General features: G+C 53.5%; 2 protein-coding genes across 3 annotated transcripts; one reads left to right on the top strand and one right to left on the bottom strand.

Annotated features, from left to right (window-relative positions):
- The first annotated feature begins 248 nt into the window (after positions 1 to 248).
- On the top strand, positions 249 to 8,985 carry SLC46A1 (solute carrier family 46 member 1). Its single transcript, XM_027130397.1, has 5 exons — positions 249 to 532; positions 1,929 to 2,781; positions 3,907 to 3,990; positions 6,135 to 6,291; positions 6,829 to 8,985. Exons 1-5 carry the CDS (start codon positions 305 to 307, stop codon positions 6,884 to 6,886), a joined length of 1,380 nt encoding a protein of 459 aa, XP_026986198.1. The 5' UTR covers positions 249 to 304; the 3' UTR covers positions 6,887 to 8,985.
- Positions 8,986 to 9,398: 413 nt separating this feature from the next.
- Positions 9,399 to 27,503, bottom strand: SARM1 (sterile alpha and TIR motif containing 1). 2 transcript variants are annotated; one of them, XM_027130395.1, is made up of 9 exons: positions 26,672 to 27,503; positions 21,638 to 22,253; positions 19,003 to 19,215; positions 18,605 to 18,696; positions 18,253 to 18,488; positions 16,296 to 16,398; positions 16,030 to 16,219; positions 11,161 to 11,282; positions 9,399 to 11,071 (listed from the first exon to the last, which is right to left on the bottom strand). In XM_027130395.1, exons 1-9 carry the CDS (start codon positions 27,139 to 27,141, stop codon positions 10,942 to 10,944), a joined length of 2,172 nt encoding a protein of 723 aa, XP_026986196.1. In that variant the 5' UTR covers positions 27,142 to 27,503; the 3' UTR covers positions 9,399 to 10,941. The 2 variants fall into 2 exon arrangements, with proteins under 2 accessions (XP_026986196.1, XP_026986197.1); XM_027130396.1 differs by having other exon boundaries at positions 19,057 to 19,215; positions 26,672 to 27,240.
- Positions 27,504 to 27,635: the final 132 nt, after the last annotated feature.

The following is a 27,635-nucleotide window of genomic DNA, read 5'->3' as shown; positions in this document are numbered from 1 at the left end:
CCCAGCACATAATAAGCGATCAATGAATGTTAATTATTGATATTCTTGTTACTGTTATGGGTGTTCTGCGCCTGAGGAATGCAGGGCTGTATCCTGGCACGGTCTGCGGTTGAGGTCACTCTGTAAACCAGGGGTACGGGGTCCCTCGCCTCCCCTCCCCAGCCCAGAGAGGGAGGGGCCGAGAGGAAGGGGGCCCACCACTCCTGGCCCCGCCCCACCAGGCTTAAAAAAAGAAAAAAAAAAAAAAAAAAGACGCTGGGCGCAGGCGCAGAAAGCCGAGCTGTAAGCCTAGCGGCAGCTCAGCATGGAGGGGCGCGCGAACTCCCGGGGCGAGTCCCGCGCCTGGCCCGCCGGGCCCGTGCTGTGCCGCGGCTGCGTGGAGCCTCTCATCTTCCTTGCCAACTTCGCCTTGGTCCTGCAGGGCCCGGTCACCACGCAGTACCTGTGGCACCGCTTCAGTGCCGACCTTGGCTACAACGGCACTCGTGACAGGGGCAGCTGCACCAACCATAGCGTGGACCCCACCGCGCAGGTAAGGGCGGAGGGGAGAAGCGAGGAGCGTGCCAGGGGCGGGCCCTGGGGGCAGCGGAGTGGGCGGGGCCTGCGTAAAGGTTGGGGGCAGCCCAGTGGGTTAGGATATTAGGTGGTGGGCGGGGCCGGAGCAAAGTTGGGGCTTGACTGAGAAATGCGTTGCGGGGATGCTTAAAGTTGATCTAGGTAAAGCGAGTTTGAGGGTTAACAAAAGAGGGTGTCCACTGAAAAAAAATGCATAAACTGAGGGACTTCCCTGGTGGCGCAGTGGTTGGGAATCTGCCTGCCAATGCAGGGGACACGGGTTCGAGCCCTGGCCCGGAAAGATCCCACATGCCGCGGAGCAGCTAAGCCCGTGCGCCAGAACTACTGAGCCTGCGCTCTACAGCCCGCGAAGCCTGCGAGCCACAACTACTGAGCCCACGTGCCACAACTACTAAAGCCCGCGCACCTAGAGCCCGTGCTCCGCAACAAGAGAAGCCACCACAGTGAGAAGACCGCGCCGTGCAACGAAGACCCAACACAACCAAAAATAAATTAAAAAAAAAAAAAAAGCACAAACTGAAAGTTGAGAATTATGTTTTATTTGGCAGACTTTCTGAGGACTCAGGCCCGGGAGGCAGTCTCTGAGATAGCTCTGAGGGACTGTTCCCAAGAGGTAAGGGAGGCGCCAGGATATATAGGAGTTTTGCAATAAAAACCAGGTAGTTGGAACATCAAAAGATTACTGTTAATTGAGGAAAACCAGACATCTCAAGTTACTGGGCTTTTTTTTTTTTTTTTTTTTGGCTGCACCACCTGGCTTGTGGGCTCTTAGTTTTTTAACCAGGGATTGAACCCAGCCCCAGCAGTGAAAGCACCAAGTCCTAAAAATTGGACCACCAGGGAATTCCCACGAGTCAATGAATTTAGCACTTTTCTAAGTAAGGGAAGATGCAGGAGCCTGGGCTTATTGAAATCACTCCTCTGATATGCACCGTAGCTCTCTAGAGCCAGTATCCTATTCTGTCCCATCCTGGGTCTGTACTTGGGGCTGGCTGCATGCAGTGGCTGAGGGCTTGGCTGTCGGCAGCCTGTTGGTCTCCATCCTGAGTTACATCAGGGCTCAGCATCAGGGGCGGCAGTAGTGGCTGAGGGTTCGATGGCCGCAGCATCCTTTGTTTGCCGATGCGGCAGGCAGCAGTTTTCATTCACAGTGCTAAAAGTAAGAGAACGGATCTTGCCCATTTCCCATACCCCTCCAGTGTCAGTTTTTAAGAGTTGTACTAAAATCCTCTGAGGTTTAGGGCTCCAAAGAAAGTCCTCATCCCTGTATCTCCCAGGTTGGTGATGGTGTGGGTGATGGGCAGCCCAGAGTGAGGAACGGCACCCTGGTAATAAGACTCTTGCCTCCGCAGAAAGTGGAGACGCTTACCTCCCACTGGACCCTCTACATGAACATGGGCGGCTTCCTGGTGGGACTCTTCTCGTCCACCCTGCTGGGTGCCTGGAGTGACTGTGTGGGCCGCCGCCCGCTGCTGGTGCTGGCCTCCCTCGGCCTGCTGCTCCAGACCGTGCTGTCCATCTTTGTGGTACAGCTGCAGCTCCACGTTGGCTACTTCGTGCTGGGCCGCATCCTTTGTGCCCTCCTCGGCGATTTCAGCGGCCTCCTGGCTGCTGGCTTTGCCTCCGTGGCAGATGTCAGCTCCAGCCGCACCCGTACCATCCGAATGGCCCTGCTGGAAGCGTGCATCGGGGTGGCAGGGATGCTGGCGAGTCTCATTGGTGGCAACTGGCTCCAGGAGCAGGGTTATGCCAACCCTTTCTGGTTGGCCTTGGCCTTGCTGATTGCCATGACTCTCTATGCAGCATTCTGCTTTGGTGAGACAGTGAAAGAGGCGACACCCGCCCGGCTCTTCACACTCCGTCACCACCGATCCATCGTCCAGCTCTATGTGACCCAGGCCCCGGAGAAGTCCAGGAAGCACTTAGCCCTGTACTCGTTGGCCATCTTCGTGGTGATCACTGTGCACCTTGGGGCCCAGGACATCCTGACCCTCTATGAGCTGAGCACACCCCTCTGCTGGGACTCTAGGCTGATTGGCTACGGTTCTGCGGCTCAGCACCTCCCATACCTCACCAGCCTGCTGGGCCTGCGGCTTCTGCAGTACTGCCTGGCCGATACCTGGGTGGCTGAGATCGGTCTGGCCTTCAACATCATGGGGATGGTGGTCTTTGCATTTGCTACCATTACACCCCTCATGTTCACAGGTAAAGTGTGTATGGGTTCAGGGACCGTTTGTCTCAGAATTGCTGCGTGAAAACTGGGGACTGGCCACCTGCTGCCGCCAAATGTAGTTCATGCCCATGTCTTCGGAAACATCACTGTGCCCCTAGCCTGCACTGGAGGACAGACAACTAAGAAACCTCACAAAAATGCCATGTTTGTTATACAGAAAATATAGACCTTCAATAGCCAAAGTAATTCATTCACATTACCAACCATAAATATTGTTAGTAAGATAGAGCCAAAGACAAAAATATGGCTCTTACACTAATTGCTCCACTCCTTGGCCTCCCACAGCCTATATTCCTGGTGCTCTTAAGCAAAGTCCAAGCCATTAATGCCTTAATACTCACTTCTCTGATAAGAATCACAGGACCTATCTCAAATATCCTTGGTCAGCTTCTTTGGGTTTTTAAAAAAGCCAGTCTTCTCAGACCGCAGCTATCAAATTCCTGCTTGTGTTAGTTCTTCTTTTCTTTCTTTCTTCTTTTTTTTTTTTTGGTGGGAGGGGGCAGCTGCGAATGAGGAAGTTAACTTTCCTGAATGGACAGATTTATTTTAATAGAGCCCTAAAATGTGTACAGTCAGCCATTCTGTAATCACAGATTTCCTAATGTGGCCGCTCGCCTGGACAGTGCTGACGGGGACCAGGTACCTTTTTCTCCTGCCCACAGCATCTTCCATGGACTCGGTGCTGGGCTCAACGCCTTCGGGGGTGCAGAGATGTTGAAGACACTGTCATTGCCCTGGGATTTGGGGGCCTTTCCCCTGAAGGGGCCCTGGGGGGCCTCATCGTGAATGCACTTCACAGGCACCACTGTTTTTTAGCAGTTTGCAGTTTTTGTTGAGGAGGTAACAGTTGCACAAGGGAGAGAAATGGTTACGAAGGAAACAGTGTAAGCCTGTGAGTAACTAAATGTCAAGGGAAAAGGAACTTGCATTTACTGTGTGCTTGCTGTGCCCCATCATTGTCTCCTTCCCCGTCAGGGAAGTTCTTCCTGTGTCCAATCTGAGTCCCTCATGGGGTAGATACAGGACCTCTGCTACATCTCACTTGGGCACCCCTCTCCCCAAGCCCATTTCCTTGATGATTGTTTCTTTCCTCACAGGGTACGGGCTCCTCTTCCTGTCGTTGGTCGTCACGCCTGTCATCCGGGCCAAACTCTCCAGGCTGGTGAGAGAGTCAGAGCAGGGTGAGTATCAGGGTGAGCCTGTGTCTGGCTCCTCACGCCCAGTGTTTCCTGAACTGCGCAGAGGGTAGCCACGGGCCAGGAGGCAGCTTACCTTCTTCCCTCCCACCCTGGAGAAATAAGTAGCCAAGACAACGGCATTGCTGTCACAGCGCCCAGGGCTGGCAGGGAACCACAGCGATTTGGATTTTCAGACCACAGCGTTGGAATTTGCAGTCAGCAGCTTACGATTATGTTCTTTTGCATAAGCCAAGCAGAGGATTTACTCTTTCCAGACTTCAGCTTTTCCATCTGTAAAATGGATGTGACGATGCCAGAGTTCCCTGCTTCTCTGGGGTCAGAGTGTCCAACTTTGTGATGTAGGTTTCACTGTCTCCACGTGGCGATGAAGCAGAGGCCCAGAGGGTTAACTTCATTCACCTGAGGTCACTCAGTAAGTGGTGGAACTAGGATGCACACCCAGGTCTCTTTCTAAGAGCAGCAGGTCTGGGAATCTGGGTTTTAGTCCTGGCTCTGTCACAGCGGCTCTGTGATCTGGGCCTGTTTCCTCATCTGTAACACATGTGAATTGCTCTTTTTTTTTGTGGAGGGGAGGGGTTCTTTTATAGTTTTTTAAATTTAATTAATTAATTAATTAATTTTTGGCTGCATTGGATCTTCGTTGCCGCACGTGGGCTTTCTCTAGTTGTGGCGAGCGGGGGCTACTCTTCGTTGCGGTGTTCAGGCTTCTCACTGCGGTGGCTTCTCTTGTTACGCAGCACAGACTCTAGGTGCACAGGCTTCAGTAGTTGTGGCACGAGGGCTCAGTAGTTGTGGCTCGCAGGCTCTTGAGTGCAGGCTCAGTAGTTGCGGTGCGCAGGCTTAGTTGCTCTGCAGCATGTGGGATCTTCCCGGACCAGGGCTTGAACCCGTGTCCCCTGCATTGGCAGGTGGATTCTTAACCACTGCGCCACCAGGGAAGTCCCGTGAATAGCTCTTGATGACATCTGTAGGCCCTTCGAGCTCTGACAGTCTGATAGTTTAATCTCAACTTCTGTTGGGCTGTTGCTTATTTTGCAAAATTTGTGTTCTGCTGGCATATCGATTCTATTTATTTTTTAATTTTTGTCTGCGTTGGGTCTTTGTTGCTGCGTGTGGGCTTTTCTCTAGTTGCGGTGAGTGGGGTCTACTCTTCATTGCCATGCGCGGGCTTCTCACTGCGGTGGCTTCTCTTGTTGCGGAGCACGGGCTCTAGGTGAGTGGGCTTCAGTAGTTGTGGCTCGCGGGCTTAGTTGCTCCGTGGCATGTGGGATCTTCCAGACCAGGGTTCGAACCCATGTCTCCTGCATTGGCAGGCGGATTCTTAACCACTGTGACAGCAGGGAAGTCCCATGCTGTCATATCTATAAAGAATAGCTTCTCAGCCCTCTTGGTCTTTAGATCCCAATCCGGAAACATGTAGCTCATCCACTTTTTCCCATCTGCCCTGGAAGTAGGATCTGGTGATGGCAGAGACTCTGGTGCCATGTATAGCCCACCATGGGTTCTGTTATCCTCAGAACCCATGTGCCTTCATTCATTCACTCAATAAGCATTTTTCTAGCACCTTCACTGTGCCCAGAGATGCCAAGGGGAACAGGAGAAAAGAACAGCTCTTACTAACTGCCTGCCTTCAGGGGGCCAGGCCCTGTGATAGGTGCATTACATGTGATTATAGTGTTACCAACAATCTATGAAAGGTATTATCCTTATTTAACAGAAGGGGGACAGAAACCCAGAAAGATAAGTGTCTTATTCGGTGATCACACAGCTGATAAGTGTTGAAACTGAGAATTAGCCCGGAAATTTATCCTAAACAGGAGATGATTCCAAAGGGGATAAACCTAAAACCATTTTATCAGACTTTATCAGACTTTTGCTAGGAGATATCACATGTACTTGTAATATAGAGATTTAATAACAGCCATTTGTTTTGTAGCACAGGCGCTTTCCATGCATGACCTCATTGAAGCCTTATCACAACACATGATGTAGGAGTCATAGCTGAGGAAGGTGACACTCAGAGAGGTTAAGTGACTTGCTCCAGGTCACACAGCTGCGAGGTAGTGGTGTCAGGATTTGCATTTGGGTCTTTCAAATTCCTGAGTGTGCTATTTATTTCTTCACAGGTGCTCTCTTTTCTGCTGTGGCCTGTGTGAATGGCTTGGCCATGCTGACAGCCTCCGGCATCTTCAACTCGCTCTACCCAGCCACCCTGAACTTCATGAAGGGCTTCCCTTTCCTCCTGGGAGCTGGCCTCCTCTTCATCCCGGCCGTCCTGATTGGGTAATGCAGGGCCCTGACCCAGGCTCAAAATGGACCCCTTCACCCTAAATGTATCCTCTTCTTCCTCTTCCTTCCAACCTCCTCAGTCCTGGAGCTCTTCCCCTGTGGGTGTCTCAGTCCCAGCCTGACTCTCCCCTTGCAGCTGGTTGCCTAATCGTCTGGGAGCGATTCCCCGGTAGCAGGGCAGAGGCTGGTAGGGGAAGGGTCAGGCTCACAGTGCTTCTTGGCAAGGCTATGTTCTCGCACCCAGTTCCCCTCATCCCCCTCCATTCCCATTTTACAGATGGAACTACGGTGGCAGAAATGTGCTAAAGGGAAGCCTGGAGAGCTTCCTCGGCTAGTTGTGACCGGGCCACATGCTAACCTGACCCACTTGTTTCTTCCCCCAGAGCCCTCTGTCTCTGGACATTGTCTTCCACCTCTCAGCTTGGGGAGGGGGATACCTGGACCAGCCCATCCGATAAAGCCTGTGTCACTTCTCCAGGAGTTGAGGGTCCCCCCATGTTAAATCTGAACTCTCTCTCTGGTCTCTCACAGGATACTGGAAAGGGCTAATCATTGCCCTGAATTCCAGCAGTTTTCCCAGAGCCCCTGATCTGCCTGGACCAGAGGGCAGGGGGCGAGAGGAGCAACGTGAACGCCAACCAGCTGGAAGTACACGCCTCTGGGTCCCAGTCCTCAGCAGCAGCGGCAGCTCCCCTCAAAGGGCAGTGTTCACCTTGGACCAGGTGGTCAAGCTAGACCAAGGCCCCCACCTCATCCACGCCGTGCCTGCCTGTGATTCTAGGATCTGGAATTGTAACCCAGACAGTCCCACTCAGGGCGGGCGGTGTGGGAGCCATTTGGAACGGGGATCTGTTAACCTTTAGTCCATCAATCACATAGAACCCTCCAGGGGAGAGGAGAGGTCCTGATGGAGGGACCAGTTGAAGCATGAGGGCAGCACCTCTGCTTCCAACCCAAACTGTGCAGCCCACCGTGCTCAGATCACGGCCAAGCAGCTACCAGTCACTCCTTAGTGATGAATATGGTACCACTGGTCAGTGCCAGCTCTGGGGGAAGGGAGGGTCGTGGGAGGGACTTGGTGCCACCTGGAGGGAGAGTACTGCTATCTCTGCGTGGGAATCAATCCCCTGGGCTTAGCAGTGCCAATCATAATAAGAAGTCTGTATAATCACCCTGGAATGAACCTTCCGGCCCCCAAGGCATTGGGCTGTGGGGCCTTCTGTTTTCCTGTTCCTAGTTTGCCCACTGTAGGTCAGATAGCAGTGGTTGCTGGAAGGGACAGGGGCCCCTGAGTTGCCATGGGATTGGTACTGGGCGTGGCCAGCTCAGTCCTCATCTGACTGCCCATTCTCTTCTCCGGAGCTGCTGGGAGGCGAAGGGCTGCCACGCTTGCATCAGGTCAGCAGAGAAGCTCCGGGCAGAGCCCTGGCCGCTCATTCCTCAGGGTCAGAGATCTACTCCCTGAAGACACCTTGCTCTGGTCTTCCTGGCTACACCAAACCAAGCAGAATCAGTTTTTGTTACCACTCAGCCCTCTAACACCTCCCATTGCTGGGCATTTCAGCAGGGCCATGTGCTGACACCATCCCTCGAGCATCTGTAGCTCAACAGGAACCTGGAGATGGGCCCGACTCCCCAGAGAATGTGGGGCCCATTTCTAGGGCGTTAGGAAAGCCTGGACCTGAAGTTGAAAGGCAGAATGGGATTTGGTATTAAGGCACTGGCTTTGATGAGGGCCATAAGCCCCCAAACAAATCAGATGACACTTGACTCCTCAAAACAGAATTGGCCACAGGGCATGGCCCCCTGCTGGTATTTCTACCCTCATTCTCTCTCACCTGCCCTGCTAGCCAGTGTTCTGGCTAGAAATCACGCAGGTAAAACGTGGCCCAGGGCAAACTAGGGTCAGCTGTGGCCGTCTGTAGCCTGGGCCTGTTTCCAGATTACCATCTCACTGTCCCCTGTCATTGGGAGATCAAGCAAGGAGAGGCCCCCTCCACTGACTGTCCCAGCAGTGAGGGTGGTAGGAAAAAGGCTCTGGGCTGGCCTCAGGCCCAGGCTCTACTCCGGGCATTGCCTCTGGTTTGTGTGTGGCTTTGAGCAAGGCCCTCTATGAAGGGTTAGATCAGCAATGCCTCTAATTGTCTGATCATGGTTGGACAAGTTAGGAAACACTAGATTAAATACTGTTTTAAGATCCTTCCTGTCTCATACATTCTAGAATGGAATGAATGCCTCTATTCACGGACCTAGGGGAAGGATAAATGAGTTGGAGCTGGACTTTTGACTTTTGAGTGTTTCTTGGTCAGTCATGAGCAATTCTTGGTCTTGGAGAGGGGTGGGGTGAGGCTGACTCAGCCCCGACCTGGGAGCAGCAGCTACAGCCCAGCCAAGCAGAAAACCCTGACCCGGCAGACCAGGCTGCGATGCCAGAGCCGGCTGGGGGGCGGGGGGTGAAAGGCTGTCTCTCAGCCCTTTGTCTCAGGACCGGCCCTGTGAGACCACGCCTAGGTGGAAGGTGCGGGCCAGGGTGCCTGCCCTGGCTGCGATCTGGGCAGTGTTTGTTACGGCCGGGGAGGCTGGCCCCTGAACACACTGGCCTGGCCAGGGGAGGCTCGTCACTTCAGCTGCTCCGGTGGGGCCCGGAGGCTGGGCTGTGATTCCCCAGAGAGACAGGAGGCAGGCAGCAGTAGAGAGTATGCCAAACAGAAAAAGAAACAGTGCTGGGCAACCTCTCTGAGTACTGCCCATGAGGGACCTCAGGAGGGAGTGGGACTGATTGGGGACAAAAAGACAGAAGGCTTCCCCTGGAGGAGACTCATCACACTGTATTGTTATTGTCTCTGCTCTTGAGGGCAACATCCAGTCTGCCTCAGTCACCGTCGTATCCAGGACACCGGTGGGCATTCGTGCGGCAAGAAGGAAAAGGGTCAAGTGCAGTCAGAGGACCGGCTAGAGGCAGTATCTTTGACAGGGAGGCGAGTGGAAGGAAGGAGTTCCAAGCCTGGAGCGAGACCTTTGACTTTCTGACGATGTGGCCCAAGAGCTCCGAGGGGCCTGGCCAGCACCTGCAGGAGGTGGCTCTGGGAGCTGAGCCAGCCTTCAGGTGTGAACCCACTGCCCTCAGGAGGGAAGGGGAGGGGCAGGGCAGGTGCCCGCTGAGCCCATTAGCTGGAGCCTGCATTTATTGGAAGGAGGATGCTTTCTTGCTCTCCTACCCTGGTGGAGGAAGGGGCCGAGGGACACTCCTGCTCGGTTATTTCTTTACAGCCCCTGAGTCAGCCTTCTGTTGTGAAAGTCTGTCCCCCCACGGCTAGATTCTTTGGGGCAAGAGGGAAGCCAGCCGTCTGTGGAGCAAGCCGTCTGATTCTCAGTCCCCCCGGCAGTGGACTGAGCGCCAGGAGGCCAGGTCTGCATCCTGGGGCTGCCACTGGTGACTTGGGAAACTGGGCACGACATTCAGTTCCTTCTCTGTAAGATGGAGATAATGCCAGGTAAGGCTGCTCTGATGATGAGAGACCATGGAGTGAAGTGTCAGGGAAATGGCAAACGTTTGTGAGGCATTTGTGTTTCAGTCTTGCTTCCTAAGGTATCATTCCTTGATCGCCAGCTTCAGCCCAGGTGGGAGTTTGTGAGAAATGCAGGAACTCGGGCCCCACCCCAGGTGTCCTGAATGGGATTTTAACAAAATTCCCAGGTGATTCGAATGCACCCCATGCCCTTCCTCAGGATCTTGCCTCTTCCCAGGGAACTACAGGTTCTGCCCAGGCTACTGCTGCTGCCACAGGAGGGCTGCCTCGCCCCAGCTCCCCCTGAGCCAGTTCGGGGGCAGCCTTGGACGGGTGAGGGGCTGAGGAAGGGAGCTGGGCCATGATGGGCAGAGGCGTGGCACACAGCACTAAGGCCAGGTAGGGTGGCTAGCTGCTCTTCGAGAGGCAGCGTCCCCTGCTCAGCCTCAAGCAGGGGGCTCCCGTGCACCGGTGAGCGCAGGCCGCGGCTGCAGACCAGCCAGAGTGAGGGCCGGCTCAGTCTCACCCTGACCCCAGATGTGGCAAAGGAGGATGCACATCAGGAAGGCTGGGAGTGGACCTGGGACCAGACCAGGCCAGCTAAGGGCACTGAGTGGTTATAGGGCAAGGCCACAGGATGGCAGGAAGTGGTGAGCCCGGGGCCAGGCGCAGTCTCGGTGGAGAGCCGTGGCTAGCCTCTCATCCCTAGCTGGCTCCTGGGCCCAAGCCCTTGCTTGGTGGTGAGGGTTGGCCATTGCACTGAGCCCTGCCCGAGGCTGCCTGCCTTCACTCTACTCAGGCTGGCTGTTGGCAGGGCAGCAGAGGGGTTAGCGTGCAGCACACCCTCCTTCTCCAGTCTCCAGAGCTGAGCAATGACCCTCCCACGCCCGAGACAGGACCTGGGGGCAGGGGCTAGGGGAGGTCTTAGCACCCCCAATGCCTGGCTTCCCTTCCCTTTCCAGATACTGAGGAAGCTGGGTTTGAGGTGGACGGTGAGGGTCGGGGGAGGCAGAGAGCCATTTCCTGAGAAGAGCCCAGGCTGTCTCAGCCCAGGGAAGCCGGTTTGAGGAGCTGTTCCATTGGGGGGGATGATGGAAATGGGGGGTCACGGCAGGGCTTGGGAATTAGGGACTGCTTAAGCGGGGCCCAGGGGTGCAGCACCCTCCAAACTGGTGTCAGAGCCCGCAGATGAGTCCCGGGAGGCGCGGCCCTGCAGGAAGCGGATGATCTTCTCGATGGTGGCCTCCTGGTACTCGTGGGACCACCTGTGGGTGCAGAGGCTGGTGGGTCAGAGGGCTGGGCAGAGGGAGCTGCTGGCTGGGGGCCTGTGTAACCCGCCCTGCCCCCTCCTCACTTGATGCCATTGAAGGCGAGCACAGCCTGCATGTCCTCGGGCAGGGCCTGGGGCTCTGGCCACTGGAATCCATCAATGACGGGCACGATGTTCTTGCCACAGTTCAAAGCAGTCACAATCTCCTAGAGGAAGAAGAGGGGAAGAGGAGGACACGTGGAGCCCCATCCAGGGACCTCGGGGCCAGGCTGAGCCTAAGGGGGGATGTTGGCCGTGAAGTCCACGTTGACTTCTCCCTCATCCCCTGTGGTATGATAAATCTACATTTGCCCTTTGTTCCAGGTTCTCGGTACAGAGCTCCTAAAGCCCTCTCGCATGACCTGGGGGGTGGGGCTCTGCCGAATAGCTTCAGGATGGGGGCTGGTGGCCAGGAAGACTAAGCTGTGATTAGAGGGTTGGAACTTTCAGTGCCCCCCTCACCTCCAGGGAGGGGAGAAGGGCTGGAGACTGAGTTCACTCACCAATGACTTAATCACGCCTACATAATGAGACCTCCATAAAACCCCTAAGGACTGGTAGGTTGGTGAACACATCTAGGTGTGGAGAGGGTGGCCCGGAGAGGGCATGGAAGCCCTGCCCACGCTCCCACCCACCCTTACTTTGCCCTGTGCATCTCTTCCATTTGGATGTTCCTGAGTTGTATCTTTTAAAACGAACCAGTAATAGTTAAGTAAAGTGCTTTCCTGAATTTTGCATGTCATTCTAGCAAATTATTGAACCTGAGGGGGGTGGTCATAGGAACCCCTGCATTTGTAGCTGAGTCAGACAGCAGTGCAGGTGGCCTGGGCCTTGCGACTGGGTCTGAAGTGAGAGCCGACTTGTGAGACTGATCCCTTAAACCACGGAGTCTGACACTGGCTCCCGCTGGGTAGTTAGTGTCAGAACTGAACTGAATTGTGGGACAGCCAGTTGGCGCTGGTGAAATGGAGAACTGGTTGTTGGTATGGGAAAAAGCCCGCACAAATTTGGTGTCAAGAAGTACATCGCACCCCCTGCATCCAAACTGATCCACCCTGAGCCCTGCCAGTTGTAGTCCTTATTTATTTCTCAAATCCTCTCATTTTTCTCCACCTCCACCCCCACCAGTGCCCTGCTCCAACCCCGTATTACCATTAGCCCCTACCGGGTCTCTTCTCATCCATTCTTGCCTCCTCTAATTCATTCTCCATGTTGCCCCTTCACCTAGCTACTCTTGGCAAAATGCAAATCTGATCATGTCACCCCCCCTACTTAAAACTTCACAACTCTACATGGCTCTTTGAATAAAGTTCAAGGCTCTGTGCGGTTGGCCACAGCTCACTTCTCAAACTCTATCCCTGCGCTGTCCTCCCAGCCACACAGACCTTGCAGTCCCTCAGATTTGCTACCTCCCTCCCCCCACAGGGCTTCTTCTGACTAGAACACTCTTCCCTGCCCTTTCACCTAGCTAATACCAACTCATTTTTCTGATCTGAGCTCCATCAACTTTCCTAGGGAAGTCTTCCCTCACTTCCTGACCAGGTCAGATCCCCTGTTATAGGTTCTCATAGGTTCCACATCACATGCTACACTTAAAAATTTAAATTCACTAATGAGTAATTTACTTAATATCTGCTTCCCCACCAGACATAAAGGTGGGAACCATGTCCAGGTTTGACTCACCTTGTATCTCAGCATCTTTCACAAAGCCTTGCCCATAGTCTGCCTTTGCTAAATACTTAACAGTGGACTGGCTGAATGAATGAATGAGACAGCATAGCATTTAGGGGTTACGCTCTGGAATCATCAGATCTGGGTTCACATCAAGTCTCTGACACAGGTTCTGTCATTTGAGGCAAAAACAACAGGCTCTCAAAGCCTCTGTTTTCTAATTTCTAAAATAGAGTTAATGATAGTCCCTGTCTTGCAGGATTGCTGGGAGAAATAACTGTGCTATCCCATGGCAAGTGGTTAGGCTAGCGACTAGCATGCAGTGTATGCATGCAGTGTAGCTTTAAATAAATAACAAGTGTTATTACTTCCTCCTCTGTAAAGTGGGGATAATAAAACTTACCTCACTAGGTTGTTCTGAGGATATTCCTATTAATGGGTGCTCTGGTAAGTGCTTATTGAATGTTTTTTTCCTTTCAAGGGGGTACCACAAGGATTGGACTTTTTGAGTGCAGTTCACTTGTGGTTTTCCATATTGATTACCCACTAAATGTGGCTTTGAGGAAAGCAGTTTTAAAACCAGAGGCAATTCAGTACTAAAAACAACCAAGGAGGGATGATGGAGCCTTTGGGACTGGTCCAAGGCAAAGGCTCCCACCACCTGCCCGCTCCTCCCTCCTTGCAGTTGGCTGGGACAGTGATGGACGCCAGGCACCCTCGTGGAGCAGAGCCTTCCTGGGGAAGGAATCTGCATAACTTCAACCCTGATTGGCTTCTGGGGCACCTCTCCATTTTACAACTGAGAAGAAGGAAGCCCAGCGAAGGGGAGGGACTTGCTCCCAAGTCACATACATGCCCAGCCCAGGAGGGGGCCAGGTCTCTGACTCAAGCATTCAGATTCCAAGTCCAAGGCTATTTCAACCAAGCCCTCTGCCTCTCTGCTGAGCACTTGGATGAATTCTGGCCCTGCAGCAACTTATGTGGGAACCTTTAGACATTTGTTTCATCCAGAATTACACAGAAGCAAAGACAGCACACTGCTCACTGTACCGATTCAGAGGCTGGCCAGTCTGACCTAGTAAACCTAGTAGATACGTATGTTTCTCCCAGTCATCTCAGCTTCATCAGAATCACTCATCTATTTAATCATTGATTCAATTATTCTAAAAACTCTTCAAGAGCCTACTTTGTACCATGCATGGTTTTAGGCATCAGGGATGCAGCACGAACAGGGCAAGGTCTGAGCTCTCACGGAGCTCACAGACACTCCTCCCTTTCTCTCAGAAGGCCGCCTGCCACCTGCTCTAAGCCATGATCCTCCAGGGTGTCTCTCTGACCCAGCATCCCCTCCCCAAACCAAAACCAGTATTCAGACCCTCCTATATGGCCTCTGGGGCCTGACCCTCTTCCCCACTGTCAATCTGGGCTGCACCCTAGTGTGAAGCCTTCTCCCTAAAACCCACTGGTATGGCATCACTGCCCTCATGGGATCCCTTTTGCCAGTGCTTTCAGCACAGGTCTTCTCCCTGCCTTTAGGAACCCCGTAACCTGGTTTCTTAGTTCTTATCCAGCCAGTGGTGTGCTGGTACCTGTTTAACAACTAGCTCTCCAGAGGGGGAAAAAAACAACCAAACAAATAAAATCCTGATTTGTAGTTTTTACCAATTTCTTTAGTGTAACTACTCCCACCATGGCTGATTTCAAGCTACTGGCGTGACATCACTGAACTCGGAGTTGGGAAAAGATGCAGTCACTCTGGTGGCAGCTGATTCCAATCCTATCTCACCACCTCCCCTCCCACCCTTCAGATCTGAGACGTAGGACAAAGCTGGATCTTAAGAAAGTGCATGGGCTTTGGAGTCAGATAGACAAGAGGAGTTCAAAGCCCAGTTCTGATTTCTGCCCAGGCAGTGTGGCCATGGGAAAAATTATTCTACTTCTCCGAGCCTTGGTTTCTTCATCCGTAAAATGGAGAAGGCAATACCAGTGATAATGCAGGTTTCTGGCACCCTTCTCATGCCTACTTTTTTTTTTTTTTTTTTGCGTTACGCGGGCCTCTCACTGCTGTGGCCTCTCCCATTGCAGAGCACAGGCTCCGGACGCGCAGGCTCAGTGGCCATGGCTCACGGGCCTAGCTGCTCCGCGGCATGTAGGATCTTCCCGGACCGGGGCACGAACCGGCGTCCCCCGCATTGGCAGGTGGACTCTCAACCACTGCGCCACCAGGGAAGCCCCTCATGCCTACTTTTCTTCTTTGCTCCTGCTGTTGCCCTGCCTGAGATGCCTTCTCTTCCACTGGCCTAAATTCTTAAGACTCTTCTCAAGTTCTGCTTCCTTCACGACGCCTCCCCGGATTTTTCCAGCCCTTGATGTTTTTTTCCTTTCTCCATATTCTTATAGCAAGTAAGAGGTTCGCCTACCCGGCTTTACGTTGACACCAATTTATGTATGATCTAGTCATTCTGGTCATATCCTTGTCTCCTCAGCTGCTTTAGGACAAGGGCCCTATCCATATGACAACTGCTTCCCTTTGCCCTGGCCCCAGTTCCTGACTAACGAGTAATGATTAATAACCTACAGATGTGATATATATCCATCCATCCATTCTACAAGTTCCCAATGAGTTTTTACTATGCGTTAGGCACTCAGGATACAATGGGGAATTAAACAGTGGTAGTACTCACAAAAATTCTATTAATAATCGTAATTGCTACTATCATACAGCAGTTCTTATGTGCCAGGCATTCTGCTAAGCACTTCACAAATTTTACCGCTTTTAATCTTCCTAACACTATCCTAGGGAGTTAGGTACTATAACTATCCCACTTTCCAGTGGTAAACATGAAGCTCATTAGGGTTAAGTAACTTGCCCAAAGCCAGAGCCAGGATTTAAACTCACAGCTTTGTGCTCTTAACCATTCCACTGTGCCTGTCACTATGCTCTCCTGCCCCCCTTCCCTCACAGAGGTTATTTTTCAAAGCATGTTCATCCTTCTCTGACCCTCACAACAATTCTACGAGGTGAACAGGACAGGTAAGTTACCCCCTTTTTGTAGATGAGAAAACTGGGGCTCGGAGAACCTAAGTAAGTTGCTCAAGTCCTATTACAGTCAGAGCCATGGCTCCTGACTTGCAGCTGGGCTATGGAGGTTGCTGGAGTATATGCAGGTGAGAAAGAATGAAACGGGGACCTTGTGCCCTGGGCCACAGGCCAATGCTGGGAACACAGAGGCCAGCACTTACCTTGTGCACCCAGTCCTTGCAGTCGTGGTCCTGCATGCACTTGTCCAGAGCCCCAGCCGACAAAACCAGCACAAAATTGCGGGCACCCATGATACTCTGAATGAGCTTGTCCTCGAACTTGCCCGCTTCCAGCTTCTCCACATCAATGAAGACACTGAAGCCGTGCAGCTGCAGGTGCACCTTCAGGAGGCTGCAAAGAGGTCCTGTGTCACTGCCACGGCCTCCCCACAAGGCCCCAGGCAGCCTGCCTGTCCGCCCCTCCTCACCTGGCGAGCTGGGAGCCCGAGTTCCGGCGGTAGCTGATGAAGACGTCTGGAGTGTCCCCGCAGGGCTTGCAGCCGGTGCAGGGCAGCGGGGAGTGTAGCATTTCTGAAGCAGACAAGAGACGGCTTGGTGAGGGTGGGCCTTCCCCATCATTCACCACGAGGTACATCATCTCCTGCATACCCAGCCCTCTCAGCCCAGCCCAGGCAGGGTGGCTTGCTCCATAAAGGGTCAGAGAGGTGGAGAGATGGGGCCTACACTAGAGCTCCAGACCTGCACAGCCAGCTGCCCACAGGTACTCCAAACCCAACCCATCCCAAATCCTCCCCAGACCCCACTTCTTCCTAGTCTCCCACCAAAGCCAGAAACCTGGGTATCAGCCTCAACTCCTGCCTCTCATTCATTCAACAAATATTTACTAAGTGCTTTCTGTGTGCCAGGCAGTATTCTTAGTGCTTGGGATACAGCAATGAACAAAACAAACCCTGCCCTCATGGAGCTGACATTCAATGCTCAGGGTCAGGCACCATGCTCTGTGGATTCTGCCTACCAACATCCTGGACTCCAGCCTCAGGGCCGTCCCTGTGTCCAGGCCTCAACTCCAGCGTCCTCAGTGGTCTCTCCAGATCCACACCTGCCCAGTCTAATCTTTTTGCCGCAGGCACCAGAGAGCTCTGCTTAAAATCCAAATCTGAGTGTGTCATTGCCCCCACTTCAAAGCTGTGCATGGCTCCCTACTCCCTACAGGAGGTGTTTGTAAGCTATTTTTGCTGTAGCACTCTCTTGTTTTTAAAAAATTAAATCTTGGGGATTTATTGGGAGCTGCAATGTAAAAATGATAGAAGTTAATCTGCTTTGGTTGAAGCAAAAGAATGGGGCCAAAGCCCAGTCCCTTGTCCCCTGTGGGAGCTTAGTACATACTTATTGAATGCATGCATGCATGAAAAGAACCCATCTTATAATATTCAGACAACAGTCACAGACGTTTGTCTCTTTACGAGGTATAAAGGCAGAGGTTGAGATCCCAGTTCTGTCATTTAATGACTTATAACCTTACAAAATGAATTTAAATCTCAGTTTCATCATCTGTAAAATTAACACCCGTGATGGAACTGTCCTTTATCTTTGATTATGATGATGGTTACACAGGGGTATACATTCAAAACTGTTCAAACTGGACACTTTTAAGTTAAATTATACCACTTCTATTCTTTAAAAAGTTTTAAAAGCTGACTTTAAAAAAACAAACACCCACTGCACAGAATGGATGTAGAGATTAATGAGATAATATCTCATTAATCATAATATCTCATAATCAGGACCTGGCCTCTAGTAATTGACAATAAATGTCAGCCAAATAGTAAATTAGTAAATTAAATTAATAAATAAAGAGGGCTGCTAGAGCCCTAGGATCCACTCTGCTCTCACGACCTCCCTAAAGCACCCATACTTTGTCAGCTGTGGACTAACAGGATAAGCCCTCTGTCTTCCCGCCCACATCCCCTGTACCCAGCCCCCATGCTGTCTCACCTCCACACTTGCATGTACGGCTCCCTCTGCCTGGGCTGCTCTTCCTGCTGCCACCACTCTTTTCCCCACCCCCAACACATCCTTCAAGACCTGGTCAGGCATCCTCCCCTCTCCAAAGCCTAGGCCTGGGTGGACAGGGTAGGTGGTGCTTCCTCTAGGCTCCCACTGGAGTCCTGGGCATGCCAGCTCCTGCAGCCACGTGCCTGTTTATACATCTGCCTTCCTCCCACCCTCCTACCCACCTCAGACTGGGAACTTCTTGAGGGCAAAGTGCAACATATTCATCTGCATCCTCAGAGCCCAGTGCAGCACAGCCTACGTGCTCAATCAACCCGCAGTGAGGCTCTGAGCGCCCCCCCCATGTGTCTCCCCTCACCCCTCCAGGGCAGGGGCAGGGGCAGGGGTAGGGGCCCAGGTGGGCAGGCTGACCTCTGGCGGCCGTGAGGATGCGGGCGCGGTGCACGCCCAGGTGGATGCCGCAGTCCTCCAGGAGCTGCTGCTCCGACACTCGGTGCAGCAGGGAGCGGTCCAGGCCGCAGCTGACCAGGCCATACGTGTATTGACGGAAGCGCGGGTCCAGGCTGCCCAGCCAGTCAGCCAGGTTGCTGCGGTCGCATGTAGCGTAGTTGGCGAAGGTCTTGAGCTCTGTGAGCTCCCTAAAGAATCTGCACCCAAGGGAGGAGAGGATGCTGAGATCTTGACTGGGACTGGCTAGAGGCGGCGGGGGCGTTTAGTTAGACCTGCCCGGGGCGGGGGAGTATGCGGGCTGGAGGCTCCGTACCTCTTGCGGGTGAGGCCTGACTTCATGCCCAGGTCGGTCTGGAGTTCCTCATCCGTGAGCCGCAGAAGCAGGTCTCCATCCACCTGCTGCTCCTGGAGGAGGGGTCAGATGTAAGGAAAGGCTCCCATCCTCAGCATTTGCACCCCACCCAGCACAAGATCAAGAGCAGGGACCTGGAGATGGCGGTGGGGGAGGCGGATGGGACCCAGATGAGAACCGAATGACGCCGAAAAACACTGAGTACAGGCTCCCCACCCCCAAAAGTCCACCCTGGTGCCGCTGGCGTGCTGCGCCGGAATGGGGCGCGCTCGCCTGTGTGCAGGGCGCCCCTAGCGGCCACGCGGCCCTCGGGGATGCGCCTGCTCCGACCGCCGGCCGGCGACCCCGTGCGGCTCTACCCGGAAGCTCTCGCAGTACTGGGAGAAGCCGATCTGCTGCAGCCATGTCTGGACCTCGGCTTCCTTCCAGCTGGCCACGCTGGGCAGGATGGGCCGCGGCACCTCCTCGCCCAGCAGGCGCAGCGCGCGCTTCGCCAGCGCCGACGTGGTACCATTAGTGGAGTAGGAGACGAGGCGTTTCAGGCTCTGGATAGCACCTATGTCGCTGAATACCTGGGGAAGTGCGGAAAGCATGTCTTGGACCCACCAATTCACCAGCCGCCCCCAAACGTGCCTGGTCCCTTCCCTCGCCTCTTCTCACCGCTGAAAACCCCACCGTCTGCCCTTGCCCTGCCTTCATCCAATAAATCACCAGGTCCTGTGGATTCCCCCTCCAGAAGCTCCTTCAACTCTTGACCAGGTAAGTCCCTCTCATGCCTCCCCTCTACAGCTCCCATCTGCCCTGAAATCAAGTCGAGTTCTCAGTATGGCTGCCAGGCCTGGCACAGTGCAGCCCCTGCCCATCAATCCCCGCTCTACTCCCCCTTCACCAAGCCACCCACCCATGGAGGCTCTCCCACCTCTGGGCCTCACTCAACCTGTGGTGTTTCCAGACGCTTAGTTCTTCTAGCCTGCTTGTGGGAATCCTGCTCATCCATTGGATCCAAATTGATTGGCACCTCCAACATGCAGCCTGCTTTGATTGCCCCACAGCTTGGCCCATACCTCCAGTTAGGCCTTGTGCTACACTCTGGATGCTACTGTTGTTCATTGATAGTGCAATTCCTACTGGACTGTAAGCTGAGGTCATGTCTTAGTCACCCCTGGAGTCCCATAACTGGCACACTGCAGGGCACAGAGTGAGGGCTCACTATGTCTATTTTGAACTGCACTCACTTGGCCTTGCTGGGAAAGAGGTGCCAGAGCTGGTGTCATGGCTGCTGCCAAGACCCACTCCTTGGGGTCCTCACTCCCTACTTCCCTTTAAATCCCTCCTCCCAAAACAGAATGGCCTGTTTTGTAAAGCCAGTCCTCCCAGGGCCCAACTCTGGGGTGCAGAGGAGAATCAAAAGCTCCTAGAACACTGGACCTTGGAAGAGGCCTCAGAGACCCCCTAACACAACAGTCTCTTCGGCATCTATGGGGACACACGTGATGGGTGACAATCACCTGTGAGACACGCTCCTCTGATGACCCCTGTCCAGCCCCAGATGACCACTGTCGCACAGATAGGGTGGTCCGTGCAGTGTGCACCGCTCCCTGTGCACCAGCGGTCACTAACCCCCCAAACCTCCAGAGGAATACAAAGGAGGGAGTGACATTATTGGATAATCTTAATTCTGTAATATTTAAAAAACTAACACCAGAAACTTTCGATAATTTAACTATTACTAGTCTCACATCCAGGGTAAGAACTGCTGCTGTGGTCCACTCCTTCAGTTTTCCAGAGGTCAAAAGTGAGGCATATAGGGACTTCCCTGGTGGCACAGAGGATAAGACTCCGCGTTCCCAATGCAGGGGGCCACGGTTTGATCCCTGGTCAGTGAACTAGAACCCACATGCATGCCGCAACTGAGAGTTTGCATGCCACAACTAAGGAGCTCACAAGCTTCAACTAAGGAGCCTGCCTGCTGCAACTAACACCCAGCGCAACCAAATAAATAAATAAATAGTAAAAAAAAAAAAGAATATCCCACATAAAAAAAAAAAAAGTGAGGCACATAAAGGCCCAGAGAGGGGAAGCCAGGTACCCACAGTCACACAGCAATTTAAAGCAGAGGGCAAAGGCTGCATATCAGGTTCTGAGATTGGGGACCCTTTGGGACTTGGGTGGGAGTTATCTAGCTGACACAGGGATGTCCTGCCTCTGTTTACTCCATCTCCTTTTTGGACTCCAGACCCAAATGACAGAATGGCCCACTGGAGCACCCCAGGTTGTCATCCCTCAGGCACTTCAAACTCCATCTGTCCCATTGAACTCACTTTCTCTCCACCCTCAAACTCTCACCCAGTTCACCTTATCTCAGTAGCACTGTCACCATCCACTGGGTTGTCCAAAGCCAGGAGTATCCTCAGCTGCTCATCTTCCTTCACCCAGCCATCCACCAAGTTCTAACTCTGTCTCTTCAGTACCTCTGGAATCTGCTTCTCTCTGCCTCTGCTGTCATGCCCTGGTCCTCACCTCCACCATCCCAGCTGCCCCCTGCCATGGCCTTCTATCTGACCCCCCTGCCTGCAGCCTCACCCTTGCCTACCCCATCTCCACGCAGCAGTCAGGGTGATCTTTGTAGAACACAGAGATCATGCAGAGATGTATGTCCCCTACATAAAACCTTGGTCTTGCCTTCAAGGCCAGAATGATGGGTCCCTCATCTTTCTCCTTGTTTCACCTCTCATGTGTATTTCAAGTCCTAGTTTTTTGTTTGTTTTTGTTTTGTTTGTTGTTTTGTTTTGTTTTTGGCTGTGCCACCGGCATGCGGGATCTTAGTTCCCTGACCCGAGATCAAACCCGTGTCCCCTGCAGTGGAAGCGTGGAGTCTTAACGAATGGACCGCCAGGGAAGTTCCTCAAGTCCCAGCTGAATGTCATTTCCTCTGGGGCGCCTTCCCAGTTTCTCTTTAACCCCCTCCCCACCCACCCCCACACCCGCACCCACCTTGGTCTTGCCCTGCAGACTCTTGATGGCAGCCTCGGCACAGAGATAGAAAGCCCCGATGCACTGCGCCTCCAAGCGCGACGAGTCAAGCAGCGGCACAAGGCGCTGCAGGTCGTCAGGCCCGCGGCCCTGGCTGGTGTCACTGGCGTCCACCAGGCAGCGGGCGAAGCGGCCGGGGTCCAGTGAGGCCACTAGCGGCTCCACGAGGGCCAGCGTGCCCGAGCGCTCCACCTCGCGCTCCACCTCCTTGTTGGTGGCCAGCACCGCCACGGCGAGGCAGGCGTGCAGTCGGAGCATCTCGTCCTCGGAGAAGGCGAGCGGGAAGAGCCACTCGGCGGCGCGCTTCTCCACCATGCGCCTCTGCGCCGCCTGGCCCCCGTGCAGCGCGCAGTTGGCCAGCGCCAGCGCGCAGTGGCGGAGCAGCGGTGGGTCGGTGCGGCGGCACCAGTACAGCACCGCGTCCAGGCCGCCGGCCGCCACCAGCCGCTGGCACGTCTCCTCCGAGTGCTTGAACATGTGCTCCAAAATGCCGGCCACGCTCCGCGCCAGCTCCACCGGCTCCCGCTCTTTTGCCAGGTTCAGTATCACGCCCAGCCCGATGCGCGCCACTCGGTCCCTGCCGAAGGAAAGCGGGAGGGAGGAAGTGGAGGTGCCGCAGCCCGGGGTGCTTATCTTAACCCAGGGCCTCGTTACTTATGCTTTCTGGGCCTCGCTAGCGTCAAATAGTACATGAGTCTGGTTGGTCCTCCCTGCCTCCTCCACCTCCCTCATCTCTTGCCCTGGGACAACCAGACTTCTCTGATTATAAGGGTGCGCCATCCTGGCCACACCCATTTCTTCCCAGACACCCTTCCCTGGAGAATCAGCATGTGTAGTGGTTAAGAATTCTAGCTCTAGAGCAGATCTCCTGGGTCCTGGTTTCTTCTCTACCATTTTCTGGCTGTGGGACCTTGGGTACCTTCCTTTATCTTTATTGGTTTCCTCATCTCATAAATAGGATAAAGTGCATACCCACCCCATAGAGTTATTACGAGAACTAATGTAAAAATGCATTTAAAGTGCTTGGCACAGTTCCTGGCACATAGGAAAGACTCAATAAGTGTTCATTTCATCAAAATTCTCTGCACTCTATGCTGTGTGACTGGGGTGTATTTATTCATTCATTCAAAACACCATGTATTGAGGACTTACTGTGTGCCAGGCACTGCAGTAGGGGCTGAAGTTTTACAATGCCTAAGAGAGACTGGAGCTAATAACAGCTAATATGGAGACAAACAGTAAGCAAGTAAACAGCGAATGAACAGGATAATAGTTATCTGACCAAAACGACAGCAAAACCAGGTGCTGTGATGGAGAGTGCCTGGGTGGAGGGATATGTCTGAGGCAGTGACATCTGCGAATTAAATGTCCAGAGACCCCTGCTTGCCAGTATCTGGAAGGAGAGCATAACAGGCAGAGAGAACAGCAAGGACAAAAGCCCCGAGGGCTGATGAGCTTGGCACGTTCCAGGAAAAGAAAGAAAGCCAGAGATGTTTGCAATGTCTAAAACAAACAAGGAAAAGTATAAAATCAACGAGGGACTCATATATAGAATATATAAATACATATTCAAATGAACAAGCAAAAGGCAGTAAATCCAACAGAAAAGGGGCGAAGGACACAAATGGGCAATTTATCAAAGGAAATTCGAAACGTTAACAAGCAAATAGAGATACTCTAATTCATTAGTAATCAGAGAAATAAAAATTAAACCAGCTATCACTTTACACCCATTAAATGGGCAAAAAGCAGAAGCTACTTCAAGTGGTTGAGGTGGAAGTTTCAAGGGAAGAGTGAGGAAAGAGTTCCTGGGGGCCGTTTGAGCCATCTCAAAGCATTTGGACTTCATCTTGATGGCAAATGGGGAGTCACTGAAGGGCTTCAGGAAGGGGAGTGACCTGGTTAACACATATGTTTTAGGAAACTCGCTCTGGCTGCTGTGGGGGGGACAGGTCAAAGGGAGAGAGCTTGGAGGCCAAGAGAGGAGACAGGAGAGTTGCCACACTCCAGGCAGAGGTGAAAGTGTCCTGTCTTCCTGACCTCCACCAGTGATGTCCCTCAAAGACTTATAGGCCCAGCCAGCTATGGAGTCCTTGCCCAGTGAGCACCACAGTGACCACAGTGCTTATGACTTTGTGTCCACTGCAGGGCCCAGCTGAGCCCAGAACATGGCCTGAGGCCAGGACAGCTTTGCTGAGCTGATCACTGAACTTCTCTGTAGCCCAAAGGAACAGATGGGTTCTAGTCATGCACTCGGGCAGACGGCACTGCAATTGTTCCTTTAACCAAGGAGAAAGCCAAGGCTCAGAGAGGTTACGTGGCATGCCCAGGTTACACAGCTGGTGAGAGGCATAGCTGGGATTTGAACTCACATCTTTCTGTCTCCAGGGCTCAAGATCCTTCGTCTGCACTTTGTGCTTCCAGAACAATCTGACTATATATACTCCAAGAATATCAGAACCAGGAAGTGCTTAAGAAGTCATCTAATCCAACAACACCCCGCCTGAGGCTCAATGAAGGGAAGGGCATGTTCAGGAACATCAATTCAGAGAGAGGACTTTATTCACATTTCTTTCTTTTTTTTTTTTTTTGGCCGCGAGGCTTGCAGGATCTCAGTTTCCCGACCAGGGATCAAACCCAGGCCATGGCGGTGAAAGCCCAGAATCCTAACCACTAGGCCACCAGGAAACTGTGCAATTGTGCATTTCTTGAACCCAAGCCCTCACCTTCCCCTATGCACTTGGCACCTTTATAGAGTTGAACTCTGTGCTAGTTGTGACATTTATTCACTCAGTTCTACAGTCTGAGAGGCTGTGGGTCTGGGATCAAATCACAGCTCCGAAAGAGGGGTAAATTGTCCATATATAAGCCTGTATATGTAATATACACATATATGCAAGTGCTTGTTATATGCAGAGACTCTCTCTCGGAAAGACGTACAAGAAACTTGTTTCACCGGTTTGCCTCCAGTGAACAGAAAGAAGAACGTTTAAGTGTGTATCATTTTTGTACTTTGCACTTGAATTTTTGTGCCATGGTTGTTTTTTTTTTTTTTTCCTTTTCCTTTCTTTCTTTTAAAAACCTGTCACCTCCACTTATTCACTGTGTATTCTTGGGAAAGCCATTTAACCTCATTATGGTCTCCTGAAGGGGGCAGGCTGTGACTTTAGAGGGCTAGCAGTAAGAGTGTGGTGGGACCAGGCTCAGAGCGCCCTACCCTGTTGGGCTTCTCCTGGTATTCGAGGGTCAGTGGAGCTGTGACCTAGGCTCCCGGGCAGTGAGTGTGGCAGCACCCAGGGAAGAAGAGAGCTGCAGGAAAGGGAATGGCAAAAGGAGTGGGTGCACTGATGGAAGAAACTTCTTTATGAGGAAGTTGGTTGGTGGAGGAAGGAAAAAATTTCATAGACACAAATTCTCAGTGTGTCATCACCCTCTTCCCTTCTTGCCCTCCCAGCCTCCTCTCGGAGCAGTGCAGAGGTGTGGGGAGATTATGCCTTTCTCTGGAAGGATTTTGATCGGGACCTGGCTCGCTGGGTTCTGTCCTTGGTCCTGAAGTGATGCCAACACCAACACGTTGTTTCTTGGGACCAGAGACACCGGTTAGTGCGCCTCCTTTCTCAGTAGTTCTGAACCAGGTGAGGATTGTTATTTTCAACCTTGAAAAGTATCAGTTCTATTTGCATCTTGCAGCCCTCCTCTTCTTAGGGTGCTGGCTGCACCCATTCTCCAGGAGTTCTAGTTATAGCTGCCCTATCCCACATACCAGGCCTACAGGACCCGCCCTTCAGTGCTAGCCCACCACATCCAGTGAGCACCCACTCCATTTGCTAGCCCTCCACATTCACAGCCCATCCCCAACAGGACACCTGTTGTTAGATAGAAGATTAATGACTTACTGAACAAGCAGAATCCTAACTGGGCCTCCCAACTTAAATTGCTTCATTCATGCACTTTTGAAAGTTGTATCATTTCCACCATCCACAAGCTTATCTTTACTTTTTGAAAAGGGCAAGGAAAACGCCCCTAATCCATGCGCATCACACCTTTGAGAGCTTCATAAATGGAAAGCGGCCCTTCCAAAACCCTTCTAAACCTGAAGGGCCCGAGAATTCAGCATGAGACTGGAGTGTGACAGCCTGGTCTCCTCCGGCATTAGAGGGGCAAGGAAGTGGGTCAGTGGTCCTCATATTCCAGGGGAGATCCCAAGAGGCAGGGAAGCATAGCAACCAGCCTTCAGTTGGACCCCACCTACTGTATCTTGGCACGTGTGGGGAAGATGTAGGGAACACATACTGTGGCCCCTGCCTAGCTCCACACCTCAGTTTTCTCTTCCCCCACCATCCATCCCAACTGAAAACACCCATCGTGTTTCCCATGAGCAGGCACAGCATGAGATCGTGTCTGTCCTGTTACATGAAGCAAAATGAAAAAGGAGGAAGCAGGAAGTGGACTGCTGGGGGTGGCATGAAGGCAGCAGGTAACCTTAGGTAAGCACTCATTTCAGCCTGGGGGAAGAGGAAAGGGGTCCCCCCTCCTATTTTCTGAGCAATGCTCTCTTTCTCTTTTAGTGGGAGTGAGACGGTATGGCAGAGAGAAGGTAGCACGGAAGGATATCCAGGCCCATCGGGAGGAGGGCTGTGGGTTTAGAGGGCTTGGGCAATGGGATCCCAGCTCCATCCTCAGAACCAGGGACAGATTCCTGTCCTGCTACTCCATTCCTCCCCTCTCTCATTTCTCACCCCACCAGCTCTGGGAGTGAATCCTGGCTGCACCATTAGTTCACTGTGTGACGCTGGGCAAGTCACTAAACTTTCCCAGGGCTCAGTTTCCTCATCTGTAAAATGGACACGCTGGTCCCCAACAGGGATATAATGCAGGGGTTTGTGAGGTGAGGCAGGAAAGCCACAGTGCGAGGCACACGGGAGACCGAGGCACTCGACCGCCCTTGCGACCCTACACCACGCGGCGCTCTCCGCCCCAGCCCGGCCCCCTCACCGGTTCTCTGCCACCAGGATCTGCTCCAGCAGGCGGGCAGCCTGCACGCGCGTCTCCAGCTCCGGCGCCTGGAGCAGGCGCAGCAGCAGGTCCAGACCACCGTCCAGGCGGATGGCGTCGCACAGACCCTGGGCTACCTCGCGGCCCATGGCTGGTAGCAGCCAGGCCTCCTCCACCAGCTGGAAGACCTCGGCTAGGCTGGCTCCCACGGCCCGCACGCCGCCCGCCTGCTTCAGAGCCGACAGCGCCTGCTGCAGCTCGGGCAGCGCGCGCTCCAGGGCGCCCTGCACCTCGGTGCTCGCCCCTGGCGACACCTCGCGGGGCCCGCGGCTGCCCGCCGCCCACCACGGCCCAGCGCAGCCGCTCCCGTCCGGCCCCGGCACCGCTAGCCGCTCGGCGCCCGACCGTGGGCCCGACATGGCGAAGAAGCGGCACAGCTTGTAGGCGGAGAGAAGCAGCGTCAGGACCATGGGCACGGGGTTTCAGGGGACATCCCTGGAGAGGCGGGGCCGGGCGGAGCGACCCAGACCTTGGGAAAAGGAGGAACCAAGAGGGGACCAGGGGGAAGATGATGCAAGAGGGAGGGTGGAGAGAAGGGTAACAGGCAAGGGCACCGACCAGAAGTTTGGGGGAGGGGTGAGGGCAGGATATAGGACGAAGAAGTTGGGGAAGGGGATGCAGGCCCAGATGCAGGGGACAGGCGGGAGGAGAGAGCGGGAAGGCGAGGAACGGACCCAGGGGCCAGAGCGTCTAGAAAGCAGCAACCAGAACAAAGAGCGGTTCCAGTCTCGCCTAGGTTCGCAGGGATGCTCTGCAGGAGCCCCGCCCCTGAGAAGCTGTGGTCGGGGAGCCGACGCCCCGCCTCTCGGTCTCGCGGGGCTCCTCCCTTGCCGCCTGCGTAGCCCCACTCCCAAGTCTTCTCCAGCTACGCCCACACGCCCACACGCTGGCCACACGCTGGCCT

Source organism: Aethalodelphis obliquidens, unplaced genomic scaffold (genome assembly GCF_003676395.1).
Source record: "Aethalodelphis obliquidens isolate GAN/ISIS:26980383/991018 unplaced genomic scaffold, ASM367639v1 scaffold38, whole genome shotgun sequence".
Classification (NCBI taxonomy): Eukaryota; Metazoa; Chordata; class Mammalia; order Artiodactyla; family Delphinidae; genus Aethalodelphis; species Aethalodelphis obliquidens.
This window is presented reverse-complemented; position numbering and strand designations above follow the sequence as displayed.

Coding starts and splice junctions, on each gene's coding strand:
- SARM1 (XM_027130395.1), bottom strand. CDS start 27,141: ATGGTCCTGACGCTGCTTCTCTCCGCCTACAAGCTGTGCCGCTTCTTC. Junction 18,489..18,604: donor TCAGGCCTCACCCGCAAGAG/GTACGGAGCCTC, acceptor CCTTGGGTGCAG/ATTCTTTAGGGAGCTCACAG. Junction 11,072..11,160: donor CTCGCCTTCAATGGCATCAA/GTGAGGAGGGGG, acceptor CTGCACCCACAG/GTGGTCCCACGAGTACCAGG.
- SLC46A1 (XM_027130397.1), top strand. CDS start 305: ATGGAGGGGCGCGCGAACTCCCGGGGCGAGTCCCGCGCCTGGCCCGCC. Junction 3,991..6,134: donor GGTGAGAGAGTCAGAGCAGG/GTGAGTATCAGG, acceptor ATTTCTTCACAG/GTGCTCTCTTTTCTGCTGTG. Junction 6,292..6,828: donor ATCCCGGCCGTCCTGATTGG/GTAATGCAGGGC, acceptor GGTCTCTCACAG/GATACTGGAAAGGGCTAATC.